Source organism: Limulus polyphemus, unplaced genomic scaffold (assembly GCF_000517525.1).
Source record: "Limulus polyphemus unplaced genomic scaffold, Limulus_polyphemus-2.1.2 Scaffold2607, whole genome shotgun sequence".
Classification (NCBI taxonomy): Eukaryota; Metazoa; Arthropoda; class Merostomata; order Xiphosura; family Limulidae; genus Limulus; species Limulus polyphemus.
Window position 1 is genome coordinate 32,946 of NW_013668217.1, and position 14,315 is coordinate 47,260.

Here is a 14,315-nt window from a genome sequence, read left to right on the forward strand (position 1 = left end):
GGTTTATGAAAGAAACTTCAAAGGTTGGTGTAATGTTGAAAAATTGTGTTCAAATACTAACTATATGAGAATTATTATAACATTTCGAACATGCCCCCTTTTTCACGTAATTGAAAAATTTATTTTCACCAACGCTTACTAGCCTAAATACCTTCTTTTTGTGTATTGTGTCAAATTTACGTAAAGAATAGTCAGACCCGAATGTATATATGAAACCTACCACACTTCCCAACATTGGACATCACCAATCAATATCTCTTGCTTGTATCCAATGTTCAAGTTCTTCCCAATAACAGTCAAATTCGTTCCGCCTGAATAAGGTCCATGAGAAGGAGTAACTCCACTCAGTTCTGGAATCTAGGAAGAAATTTGATTTTGAAAACAATAAAAAATCTCATTCTACTTAAACTCTTCAAAAAAAATCGTTTTCAATGTTAGCATTAGTAAGAATGAAAAAACATTTTATTAAGCTCTTAAAACCAGATGACTGCGCATTAATATTTCAGAGAAATTAAACAATACAATAAAAAGAAAGTTTAATACACAACCTACCTTGTAACTAAAGCTATCCGTACTTGTAATGTTCCCGATCATATCAAACTGCACGAGTGTCCACGTGGCATCTTTCACATACATTTTAATTTCACTGTCCATTGGGTCAGTAACAGCCCCAGTTTTACATTGGACCCTGGTAATGAAAAAACAACAACAAGCCTATCACACCTTACTTTAAAAACCTATGTATCCAGTATTAGAGAATGTGAAATATGGGATTTAAATAAGCAATCGGCAGTATACGGAACGAATATTTTAAATCAGCCAAATCCTCTTTCAATAGCGTCCTTACTTTAAATAACTTATATCATGTTTGAAAAACAAAATTAATATGAAAAGTACTATACCATTTAGTTTAAAGCTATTTTTGAGATGGTAGGTTAACAAACCCAGAGATTGGTTACAATGGAATTAGTAATTTTGAGCGAATAAACAGCTATTATCTTAGTGGGGTCCAAGGTCATAAAGATGTTGTTGTTGTTTTTTAAATCTGACTCGGTAATAATTTCCAGATTATGTAAATGCACGCAAATTAGCTACCATTTCTTTGTGAATGTCGGGATTGTTAGAGAACTATGGTAAAAAAAATAGACAGCAATCTGTCTTGATCAGTCTTGTAAGATACCCAAAACTTTGGCCAGTAGCCACAAGAGTGAGAGAAACATTAAAGAGAATGAAACCATTAAATTATGTAAAATTAAATAATACGATATATCGAAAATGGGAATTTTCAATGTACTCCACTTGAATGAAAAAACTCAAATAGCAGTGAGTTTAAACTAACAAAACCATAACCATAACCCAAGGCAATCGAGGCTAATGACCTTGTTCACAAAGACAGAGAACCTTCCGACCTAAAATAGTCACTGTGATGTTGCTAAGCATATCTCCTGCTACTGTTAACAAAATAACGAGGGTATACCTCAAAGTGAACAGCTATTTTTATAAGAAATACAGCCGAAGAAAGTCGAATCATATCAATACCGTTTGACTATATACCTGTTAAGTTCTAATGGAGATTTTTGTGTTTCTGTTCTACTTAAGTATGCACTTATAACTCGAAGAACAAAGGTGTTCGCCGGTTTATGGAAAATTGTACTGGAGGAGTGGATAAGCATTGACATGGCTGCTCTCCAAAAAAGGCCATATTTCAAGGGAAGCATCGCAGGAGAGCTTTAGAATATCCATAATGTCACTCTCTTTTCCTTTTTAAATCAGTGAACTTACGATAATAATTTAGGGATTATTCTATTGGTTCTGTACTATAAATGCATATTTACATTGAAAAAACACAATATTACAAACTTTGAAAAATGAGAAAAAAATATTGAACACCATTTCTCCAGTATCAAGAATATTTCCTGGATCTGTCAACAGTAGCCTTTGTCCCCCCCCCCTCCTCAGGTTGGCCTCCAGTGGTACAGCGGCATGTCTGCGGATTTATACTGCTAAAAACCGGGTTTTGATACCCACGGTGGGCAGAGCACAGATAGCCCTTTGTGTAGCTTTGTGCTTTATAACAAATAACAACAAGAACAATCCTCAGGTTGCTTAAGGTTTAAGGTTTTAACACTAATATTTTCGGTTCAATTCCTGCAATGCGTGCAGATTTGCGCTTAAAGTAAAACAAGACAAACAAAACTCAGTTGATTTTCTCTAATCTTCCCAAAAAGATATAAAACGGCTCACACTTGATAAATTTAAGTTTATTAAACCGTGACAATTATGTACCCCAACAAAGCATTATTAACTAAATAATTCCTGAGTTATCTGCTATGTCCACTGCGGGGAATCGAACCCCGGATTTTTGTTTGTAATTCTGTAAACGTACCGCTGACCCACCATGGAACTCACGCTAAGCAACTGACAGTCTAAAGAGTGTGTGTGTGTGTGTGTGTGAGCTGGGGGGGGGATTTGTGATATTGTATGAAACTGAATCCTGCTGAGAGATAAAGAAACGATAACATAACTTCTACGTTATGTGCCTAATATTTCTTCGGATTTATTTCTTTTTAAAATGTTTTTGAATTTTTTCAAAAGCATTAAACAGTGAGTAGTTAAACAGAACCAACATACATTGTTTTATTCCAGTGAACCAAAGAGCAGCTTACATCGCCTACAAGAACAGAAATCTCTGCGTTGCCTCCACTCTGAGCTGAACCAAAGTTGTCTCCTTTTATTGTAAGCAACGTACCTCCCTCCAACGGCCCTGTTTTAGGTGAAAACTGATAAAAAAAAAGTAAATGTAAAAAATAGCTTATTTATAAAAAAGATCAAAGTTTTAAAATTTAATTTCGCAAATGAAAAGAAACAGGAGTTTTATTCCACCACGATTTATATCGGCTTTTGTTATTACATGGCTACTAATGTGCTTATTCCAAATCCTTTTAATATAATGTACTCAGCCCTTTGTATTTTACAGCTACCGAGTTTTGTTTATCACAGTCGATAAATAACAATTTTGACATAAATTGAAGCTCTGAGCTGATTTTTGGCCAAAGATCGATTCTAACATTAAAAAGTTTTTTTTTCAATTTTTTTGCTTCTGAAACTTGTTTTCGTTAGTTTTTCTATGTTCGGGATAAAAAAAAGCACGCATCCGAATTACATTGTAATATTGTTTGGTGATTTGGTAGGTATTTTGATACCACCAAAGTTTGATTGCTTTTCAGAAGAGCGTGTAACAGCCCTTTTCAATACAAAATATTCATACAATAAGATGATATTTATTATTTTCAAGACGGGAATATACCGCGTTCTTAATGTTATTATAAAACAAAGTAACGTGGATCAACTTGAGGCACCAGGATCATCTAGAAAGAAACCTGCAAGAAGTCGCATCCCAGCCATGATAAGTAAAGTGCAGAGTCTTGCAACAGGTGAGGATCGACGAACACAAAGGTCAGTGGCAAAAGACGTTCAAGTGCCCCAGGCAACACAATCAAGAAGGATCTTCGTCCGGAAAAGTCACGTGTACACAATTTGTTTCCATGAAATGCCCGTTAAACCGTCGCATGCCTCAAGTAGCTGGAATAGGAAACGGATATTTATGTTATATGAAAAAATATTGGTCAAATCGCCCGACGAAGCATCTATGAATTTCTATGCTATTGGACAATTTAAACAGGTGCTGGAAAAACCGTTGTCCTCATTTACCAGATGCATGCTAGGAGCAATGTTGTGCTTTGACTCATGGTAGCCTTAAAATGGAGACATTTACAATAGAAATTACGCTGTAGTGCTATTGTCAAGATTCACGGTCGTCAAACAAATTATGTCCAGATGTGGCGACACGGACTGTAACGACGTGGTGGGCTGAAAAAGCGTTTGAACATACATATTTAACCACTGTAAATCTGAATATGTTAAATGAAAATGTGTTTAGGAAGCTACACTTGCCTCTTGAATTATTGGAGGACAGTTAACGTGGGATAAAACTGACGAGTTGTCACATTCGTCCCGATGAGCACAGTACGATCCACACCAGCCACAGTGCAAGGGTTCATCTACTGTAAGACAGGTTGCACAATCGGTGTATAGCGAACATGAACCTAATGGAAATTTTACTACCTGAATAGAAATAACAAAATACACGTCATATTAAACAAAGGTTAAAATCACTAAGTTATTAGTTATGATTTGTATACTAATTAAATTATTCATATACACAAGTTTTTTGTTGTTGTTTTTTTTCAATTAAACCATACAAAACACAAGTGTATTTTTCACTTTCTTAAAAAAAAAAAAGAGTCTATGCGTCAATGCTGGCGATATCCTAGGGCATTGTACAAAAATCTCATATATTTGTTCTAAATTTTATGTTTAAACATATTTTACGTAACGTTAAATTTCTATATACGTATTTTGCCTGAAATGAAACCTTTCCAACTGCTTACAAATTTTAAAAGGTTACCCTTATCGCAATACCTGATATTGTATTTTTTAATTGAATACTCTATCACTGGGAACTAGTAACTCGAATTTTATAAGCTGTTCTTCACTCTCTTACATAATAGATAGATTTATACTTCATTGGAGCTGAGATTAGTTTTTTGTCGCGTCATCATCAGAGTATCTGAATGATCATTAGTCATAAGAATAACTTGAAAGCTAACTCTAGCTTCAGATCCGTTATTTCCCAGATATATTCCTTGAATAATGACAAAAACTGTTTCATCTTTATCATTTACTAAGTTGACCACCAAGTGTATATTTGAAGGGATCAATATGGTAATGAACACATAGTTTTTACTGGTCCAAAAATAATTTAGATTTTACGAAGAATATTAATATCTCAATAAAGTGTGAATTATGGCGACTGCGTGTTTTCTTAGAAATAATGATTACTCACTCAACTTTAGAAGCAATCGCCAAATGTGAAAATAAGAAATTACGCAACTTTCAGCCCCAAGGAAAGGGAAGTAAAGTGTACCGGAAATACTGAGAATTGAGATCCGTAATACAGTAAATATTTACTTCACATATAGGGCATTATTCTATATATACATATGTATGTCTGTGTGTGTAATAAAGGTGTAGTTAACGTAATTAAATTAAGCCCAATAAATCGTCTGTTTAACAAGCGCAAAAGTAAACATTGGCTACCTGCGTGGTGTCCGTACCTCGGGGATTGAGCCTCAAATCCTAGAATTATACGCACTCGAGCTTAGCGCTGAGCCACCGGGATACTTTCATTAGAAATACCTTGTTATTAGTAATACCACGTCAGAAACTAATTTATTGGCACTATTAATAGCCGGCGTTGGATAACGTGTAAACTGGAACAGAACGTATGAAACAAATGTGTGTAGATAGATAAGTAGAGATTTGTTTATTTAAGCACAAATCTACACAATGAGCTACCTGTTCCCTGCCCACCGTGGCTATCGAGATCCAATTTGTAGCTTTATAAGCTCTCAGACTTACCGCTGAGCTATCGAAAGGCAATATATAGTTTGTTTGATTTTGCGTAAGGCTACACGAGGACTATCTGCACTAGCCGTCACTAATTTGGCAGTGATAGACTAGAGGGAAGGCTGCTAGTCAACACCCCCATCGCCAACTCTTGGGCTATTCTTGGGGTTGACCTTCACATAATAACGCACCCACGGCTGAAAGGGCGAGCATGTTCAGTGACGGGAATCGAACTCGCGACCTGTAGATTGTGAGTCAAGCGCCCTAAGCTCTAGACCCAATAGACAGAGAGAGCTTAATTTTCACCACTGTTAGGTTTTGTCTACGACAAACTGTAAACACCACTGCGATACTTTCATACGTGGATGTGAGCATCTGATACTATACAAATTACTCAGGATAAAAAAAATATATATCAATAAAAAACACGTTACGAGTTTTTGTATTTTGGGTACGTATATGCTTATGTAACAACTTCAGTAGCTGAGTCATAGTCGCAAGATGAGCACGTGAGTAGTACAGCTAAAGGTTGATAAATAACGTAAAAAACATGGTGGTATAAATTGTGAAAAATAGTTCCTCACTATCCCACCACAACTCATACACACACACGTAGATGACTCATCCACTTATGACCAAGACTTCTTCACATAATGGTTTATTTCTTTATGTCTACAATTTAACTTTCTTCGGATACGTCTCCGGTGGGACAACAGTTAGTTTACAGACTCAGAACGCTAAAATCCGGAGTTCAATTCTCCGCGGTGGACAAAAGAGATAGCTCAAAGTGGCTTTGCTCTAAACCAAACAAACTTCGGATTCATGCAAGATCCTCTTACAAGCAACAGAAATCGGGCCAAATTTAGTGACAAGCAACGCTTATAGAAAAGATTTAAGCTGAGTTCGATGCGTTCATTCAAATCTCTCAATTTATCATTCATCATTCCGACGTTAGACTTTCTCATTGGGCATGATTTTGGTAACTGACTAGATATATGATGAAAAATATGGTTAGAAAATAAACGTTTATAGATATCTTAGATGGGTAATGAAGAAAAATTTATTATAAATATACATCGTCAGTTATATTTAAAAGATTATGTCATCATCAGGGACAAGAAGTTTACAGAGATACATGAATATATATATACAATATGGATAGAAGAGGTCACATGACCGGAGATTGCTTTACAGCTTAGTAAAGATATCTTGGTACCTAGGAGTGTTGGTGTTTTGTTCAATTAAGATAGCTTCCTATGTTATGCGTTCGTTGATATTTGGTTCTTTGTTTAAAATTACAGTGCTTTGTATAGATTTACTGTGGTTTTTTTTTAATTAAAATGGTGGTAAACACGAGAGGTTTTTTTTTAATATGTTCGGTGGATCTGGTTTCTAATTTTCTTCCGGTTTCTCCGATGTAAAATTCTGGACAGTTATTGCACGTTATTTTATAAGTGACCTGATGATGACATAATACTGTCGAAATGTTGTACATTTATAATAAAGATTGAAATAAACAAAACCTTGTAAATTCTTATCATCAAATTAATATTTTTACAATAAAATGGTTTACTTGGATCCACTTGTTTTATTTCCCCTACTGTTAATTTTCATTTTAAATTTATACAGTTACCAAGTGCTGTTACGATAAATGGTTGTCTAAGCACCTGAGCAGTGTGGGGTGGGGAGTGACAAACGACTGTGTGTGTGTGTGTTTGGCCTGCGCCGTAGAAAAAGCAACTTACAACTTAGTTGTTTTTGTTTACATTTTCTGGCAAACACACCTTGCTTATAAACAATGTCGTGTATTTTATATAAACGTGTAGATTTTTATTAGTCAGTTATTACATCAGTACTTAGTTTCTCTCTTTCAACGCATTGCCGAAGAAATGGATTCTGACTTGAAGGAAATGAGTTAAGGAACGAGCGCCGATGGAGAGATTTTTGGGAGCGGAATTACTTATTTTGAAATCCAGAAATGATTTCTTGCTATTTTCTACATTTCTTAACTTTCTTAATGGAGCAGTATTTATTTTGTTTTATAGGTGGATTACATTTCCTGTTATAAGTTTCAAAGCTGCCATTGGTATTTATTAAGTCAAGGATTCTACCAAAGATTTATCGCTGGTGTGGTTAGAGCACACACCGTTGGTTAACCTGAGCTAGTGTGGTTAGAACGTATACTACGTTAGATTGAGCTAGTTTGATTAAAGCAAATACTATTGGTTAACATGAGCTAGTTTGATTAAAGCAAACATTATTGGTTAACATGAGTTAGTTTGGTTAGAGCACACACCGTTGGTTAACCTGAGCTAGTGTGGTTAGAATGTATACTACGTTAGATTGAGCTAGTTTGATTAAAGCAAATACTATTGGTTAACATGAGCTAGTTTCATTAAAGCAAACACTATTGGTTAACATGAGCTAGTTTGGTTAGAGCACACACTATTGGTTAACATGAGCTAGTTTGGTTAGAGCACACACTATTGGTTAACATGAGCTAGTTTGGTTAGGGTACACACTATTGGTTAACATGAGCTAGTTTCGTTAGAGCACATACTGTTGGTTAACCTGAACTAGTTTGGTTAAAGCAAATACTATTGGTTAACATGAGCTAGTTTGATTAAAGCAAACATTATTGGTTAACATGAGCTAGTTTGGTTAGAGCACACACTATTGGTTAACATGAGCTAGTTTGGTTAGGGTACACACTATTGGTTAACATGAGCTAGTTTCGTTAGAGCACACACTGTTGGTTAACCTGAACTAGTTTGGTTAGAGCACACAATATGTTGATTACCACGGATTCAGCACAAAAGGACTAACATTCAACGCTAAAAGGAATTCGAGTATGAAATTATTACCTTTTGAGGTCAGGCTTGCTTCTTTTTTTATTGTTTTATAATACACATAATATCCTTACAGCCCGTCATTCCTACAGCACATGACAAAAATCGTGGTTCCTACACTACATGTCACGTGCTGTATGAATGACGGGTTGAGACCCGGGTTCCTACACTTATGTCATGTGCTTTAGGAATGACGGGCTGAGACCGGGTTTCTTACATTCATGTCACGTGCTGTATCAATGAGGGGCTGAGACCGGGGTTCCTACATTCATGTCACGTGCCGTATGAATGAGGGGCTGAGACCGGGTTTTCCTACATTCATGTCACATGCTGTAAGAGTGACGGGTTGAGACCCGGGTTCCTACACTTATGTCATGTGCTGTAGGAATGACGGGCTGAGATCGGGTTTCTTACATTCATGTCACGTGCTGTAAGAGTGACGGGTTCCTATATTTATGTCATGTGCTGTAGGAGTAACGGGTTAAGACCCAATTTCCTACAATTATGTGCTTTATGAGTGACGGGTTGAGAGCCGGGTTTCTACACTTATCTCGTGTGTTGTTCTCCTACAAAAAGCACAGTTAATGAAGCACGTTACTCTAATAAATTTAGACAACAACAACAACAAAAAGTAGATATCAATGTTCTCTACACTCTTACTAAATGTAATTATTTTACAACGTTTCGGCCTTAGGCCCACATCAGGCAAAGAACAAAATACAAATTGGAATTTGAACATAATTAGTTGTATTTTGTTCTTTGCCTGAAGTGGGCCAAAACTATACATTACCCTAGTCCAGTTGACTACATATCAAATATTACACAAAGATCTTAACTAAGATACATTGTAGTAACATAACAACTACAAACATAATTTTTTCAGACATTTCTTTGGTGTTTGATGAAAATATATTTTTCTTCTAAGTAAACAATGACAACAAGATCTAAAGATCATCTCTACAAATGGGGTTCTCGTTAGGAATATCCCTTTACAGCCACACTGGTCGCATTTATTTTGATCATATTTGGAAACAGGTGTCACTTAACATGGTGAACACTGAACACCACGTCAGCATAACAAAATCAGGTGGCGTTGTCACCAGTAAAATGTTCTTAACATTATACCTGCTGTAGTTCTTTATCTTATTAAAACAGAGTTTCGCTTTAATGCTTTTACTTTGTTTCTAAGCAAACAATTACGAAAGAAATAAAACATCCATAAATAATGAAATTACGAAAGAAAGTAAAACATTCATAATTAATAAACTTACGAAAATAAGTAAAGCATTCATAATTAATAAACTTATAGAAAGAAAGTAAAACATTCTTATTAATAAAATTATTCATCGTTTCATCCATCATTAGTGCAATATGAAAATACAAGTTAGGCTAAAGACATGATTGTTTTACAATATTTATCAAACTTTTTTGAAAAGTACTTCTGAAAGCTAACTAACAATCTTTGAAACTTGATACCAAAAATTATATTCGACACTCGTTCTCTATAAAAAAAAAAAAAAAATCAATAACAAATGTGAAGAAATCACGTGCTTCTCCTCGAGTTTAGTATAAACAAGGCTATATTATATTTCAAATTCCTACAGAAGACGTTATGTAAAAGACCACTTTAATTGTTGAAAAATAACGATCAGAGACAAGGGAGAAAAAAAAAGGGGGTTGAAGATTTGAAAGATACGGCTGTGTCCCCCTTTTGGCCAATAACGCAGAAGTAATTCCCCACAGATAACCTTTATTTCAACGTGTAATGCAATGGTAAGATAAATATAACGTGGATATCTTTATTATATTAAAACCAAAATGCAGTTAACATAATCACAATGATTACAATTAATGCAGTGTTTGAACACTAGGGTAAATGTTTTGTTTCTTTGAAGTTAAGCACAAAGCTACACAATGGGCTATCTGTGCACTGCTCACCACGGGTATCGAAACCCGGTTTCTAGCGTTGTAAGTCCGCAGCCATACCGCTGTGCAACTGGGGGGCCTAGGGTAAAGGCGAGCCCATAACCATGTACTCACCGATTAAATTGTATCAAATCTATGCATAATAAGCATGTAAAATAAGTTTTACTATTTTGGCTGTTTACAAACCAGCTAACAATATTTAACATTTCGGCGTTTTTTTTTCTTTTTTCAGAAATGCTTGTGACGATGATGATTTTATAAACACTGCCATATTATTGAGAGTAATTGCATTTTAGAATATGTTTGATACAAACCAATGATGCACCACCAAAATTACAGTGGAAATAAAATACACAGTTATCCTTTATGTTTAGGCCAAGTGGTTAGGGCGCGCGACTCGCAATCTGTGGGGCGTTATAAAGTGACGGTCAATCCCACTATTCGTTAGTAAAAAAAGTAGCCCAAGAGTTAGCGGTAGATAGTGATGACTAGCAGCCTTCCCTCTAGTCTCCCCCCCCTCCCCAGTTAGGGACGGCTAGCGCAAATAGCCCTCGTGTAACTTTGTGCGAATTATATAACAAACAAACAAATCTTTGTTTACCAACAGTGTAGCCCCCTGGTGGCTCAGCGGTAACACTTAAAATCGGGTTTCAATAGCCATGATGGGCAGAACACAAATAACCCATTGAGTAGTTTTGTGCTTAACAATAAACTATCTAACACACGGTGTAAATGGTATATAATTTAGAACTTAAAACTGGTGCTACAGAAAGAAAAATACGAACTTTACTGCCACTAGATGCTGTACTATTATTTTCGTACTTCCCTGTACAATACATATCATTCTATTCCCAACAAGTAAAACAAGTATTTGCAGCAGGTAAAAAAATCCGAAATATTGATCACAAACTAACAGTAACAAAAAACATGTACTATTACGAAGATCTTCTTTCACAGTGTTTTCGAGAATTCTATTTACCACTAAACCTACTCAACATGTAAAACTTTGCTTGATATCAAAGATGAAGCCTTTTATAAAAACTTGTGGAACTTATAAATAATAAAAAACGAAGATTGTCCATAAAATAATAGCCTTGTTTTTTTTAATAAGAAGATATTAATTCAGTGCTGAAGAATAAATGACATAGCCATACTATTAAACAGAGTGAGTGTGGTTTGTTTGGAAATTCGCGCAAAGCTACACGAGGGCTATCTGCGCTAGTCGTCCCTAATTCCGGGGTGAAAGACTAGAGGGAAGGCTGCTAGTCATCATTACCTACCGCCAACTCTTGGGCTACTCTTTTACCAACGAATAGTGGGATTAACCGTCACATTTTAACGCCCCCACGGCTGAAAGGGCGAGCATGTTAGGTGGGACGGGGATTCGAACTCGCGACTGTGTGTCGAGCGCCCTAACCACCTGGCCATGCCGGACCGCAAGCAGAGTGAGAGAACAAAGAAAAATGTCTACTTAGTGCTGTATATTTGCTACCAGGCTTTACCGGTGAACGGAGTGACAGAAAGAAAAAAGAAACATCCTACTACATCTTCTTACTCCTATATATAACAACCAGGTTTTACTGGTGAATGGAGTGAGAAAGAAAAAGAAAACATCTACTACATCTTCTTACTCCTATATATAACAACCAGGTTTTACTGGTGAACGGAGTGACAGAAAGAAAAAGAAAACATCTAAGAAGATGTAGTAGATGTTTTCTTTTTCTTTCTCTCACTCGGTTCACCAATAAAACCTGGAAAACCTGGTTGTTATATATAGGAGACTGGTGAATGGAGTGAGAGAAAGAAAACATCTACTACATGTTCTTACTCCTATATGTAACAACCAGGTTTTATTGGTGAATGGCGTGAGAGAAAGGTAAATACATAATTCATTCGTGTGTATTATAGCTAACAGATAAATACAACATCTTCCCACTCTTGCAGCAAAACGTTGTCTTTCAATTTACTTAACATATGAAAAGTAACGAAACCGTAAACTTAACTTACCTTGTTCCCAGTTAGAAGGTACAAGTTCTCATGGGTAACATCGAATGAATTAGATCTCCGAATTGCTTTATCCATAGAATTAGGGTCTGCAATGTTGTGTGTAACAAGAGGCCTGTCGCTTATTTGTTTTTCTAACTTAACCTGCGAAAAAAACATAAAAATTATTTACGAATATAGTGTGATATTTAAAAATTTTTATTATATATTTTTACTTTTAAAATATTAGGAAGTTTACCTATAGAAAAGAAGTAAACGAAGGTTCTTTTTGGCTTATACAAGTTTTCTTTTAACCTTTTCTTTAGCCGAGATTTTTCACTGATAAGCGAAAGCAGCCTCCATACTAGTATCCTGACGATTTCAATTTAAATATACAAGGATATTTCATCAATTATCTCCTTGTCGAAAGTTTTCTATTAGGCGATTAGTTTCTATTGTGCGAAGTTGAAAAGCATATTTTACATTATGTGACTTATAGAAAAACTGAAACCACCGTGCGATTTCTTTAGATACATTTATCCATGTTCGATCCCACCTCCTATCCTCTACCCATCTATACACCTGATATTTTTTACAAAGCTTTCACTTGGTAAAAATAAATAAATTTCTTTTGAATGGTTAAGACTGCTGGCCAATAGTTCAAGAATTTAAAACAGCTCGTGAAGCGAAATTAACTCGTAATCTATAAAGGTAACCAAGAAATTACGGGTTCAACAATAGACTCAAAGCAACAATAGACTCATAGAAGGTTTTCTTTTTACACGGTTTTATCACGTGCAATTGTACCTGTCTGTGTGTTTGTTCTAGCAAAGCCACATCGGGCTATCTGCTGTGTCCACCGAGAGGAATCGAACTCCTGATTTTAGTGTTGTAAATCCGAAGACTTACCGCTGTACCTGTTTAACAATAACTTCAACAGATATGGTAATAAAAGAATTCTGAGGGCAGAATATCGAATGTTAGTTCGAACTCTCACCTACGTCAGTTTCTTGATGTTGTATGAGCTGGATACAACATAATGAAATTTAAATATATATTCGTATTTCTGGGATGCAACTAAAGAAGCATATCACAAGTATGCACACAAAATATATGACGTACTTATAAATATACATTTTTGTAACAGATTTAAAAGAAAAACAGAGAGAAAGAAAAGAAGATGGTTAAAACAGAGCGTTTGTTTCTCCTTATAGATTATGTTGTCGTTGTTGTTTTTTTTAAATATCTGTAGATATTCAAAGTTAGGATATTCTGACATATCATTTTTCACTGCAGGCAATAAACACATTAGCTGTACAGAAAGGGTAGATAATATACAGACCTTACTTGAAACATTTATAAGCTGGCTATAGATGAGACTTTTTTCTTTTGCACTGATAACAGTATATGGTGTAATATAATTCTGAGGAGTCTAGAAATAAATATATATATATATAATGTATATATGAAAAAATGGATCTTGTAAGACTTCAGAGCCTGAGACAGAAGCCAGAACTTTCAAATGAATATTTTATGTGATTTATAATCAAACAAGTAGTGCACACAGTTTTTGCATGCAGTCCGAACACTCTTCATTGGTGTCAATTGGATGCTAAGTCGTGTTTAAAACATCTCACTAGACAGAAGCATGCTTGAATGAGGCTCGTTGTACTGATTGCACGCCCTACTTAAACTTGGTTGTGTTATGTCTCCATCTGAAGATAAATCCAGAGTTTCTGTACACGTTTTATTACTTAGCTAAGCCTGCTTATCAACTTTCAAAGTTTTACAATTTCAATGAGGCTAAATCCCTTTTTTTTTCTATCTGAGATTAAGTTAAGCCATCGGATAAAACGACATTCCTCTCTTGTAAAAGCTCAATATTTATTTTCTGTCTAGTCCAATTAGGTTTCAGCTTTATTGAAAAAACGTACGTAAATAGAAAAGCAGCGACTTGCAATGCACGGTTAACAATAGAGAAAAGCAGTGACATGCAATGCACGGTTAACAATAGAGAAAAACAGTGACATGCAATGCACGGTTAACAATAGAGAAAAGCAGTGACATGCAATGCACGGTTAAAAAAAA

At 35.4% G+C, this 14,315-nt stretch overlaps 1 protein-coding gene across 1 annotated transcript in view; it reads right to left on the reverse strand.

The window, feature by feature from the left end:
* The window catches only part of LOC106467419 (hepatocyte growth factor receptor-like), a 75,006-nt gene that overhangs the window by 24,986 nt on the left and 35,705 nt on the right, over positions 1-14,315 (reverse strand). The window contains exons 5-9 of the mRNA XM_022395598.1: positions 12,252-12,392; positions 3,955-4,125; positions 2,632-2,780; positions 553-688; positions 221-357 (exon numbers count right to left, since the gene is read on the reverse strand). Of these exons, the coding sequence (XP_022251306.1) occupies positions 221-357; positions 553-688; positions 2,632-2,780; positions 3,955-4,125; positions 12,252-12,392 (734 nt within the window). The remainder of the gene's footprint in view (positions 1-220; positions 358-552; positions 689-2,631; positions 2,781-3,954; positions 4,126-12,251; positions 12,393-14,315) is intronic.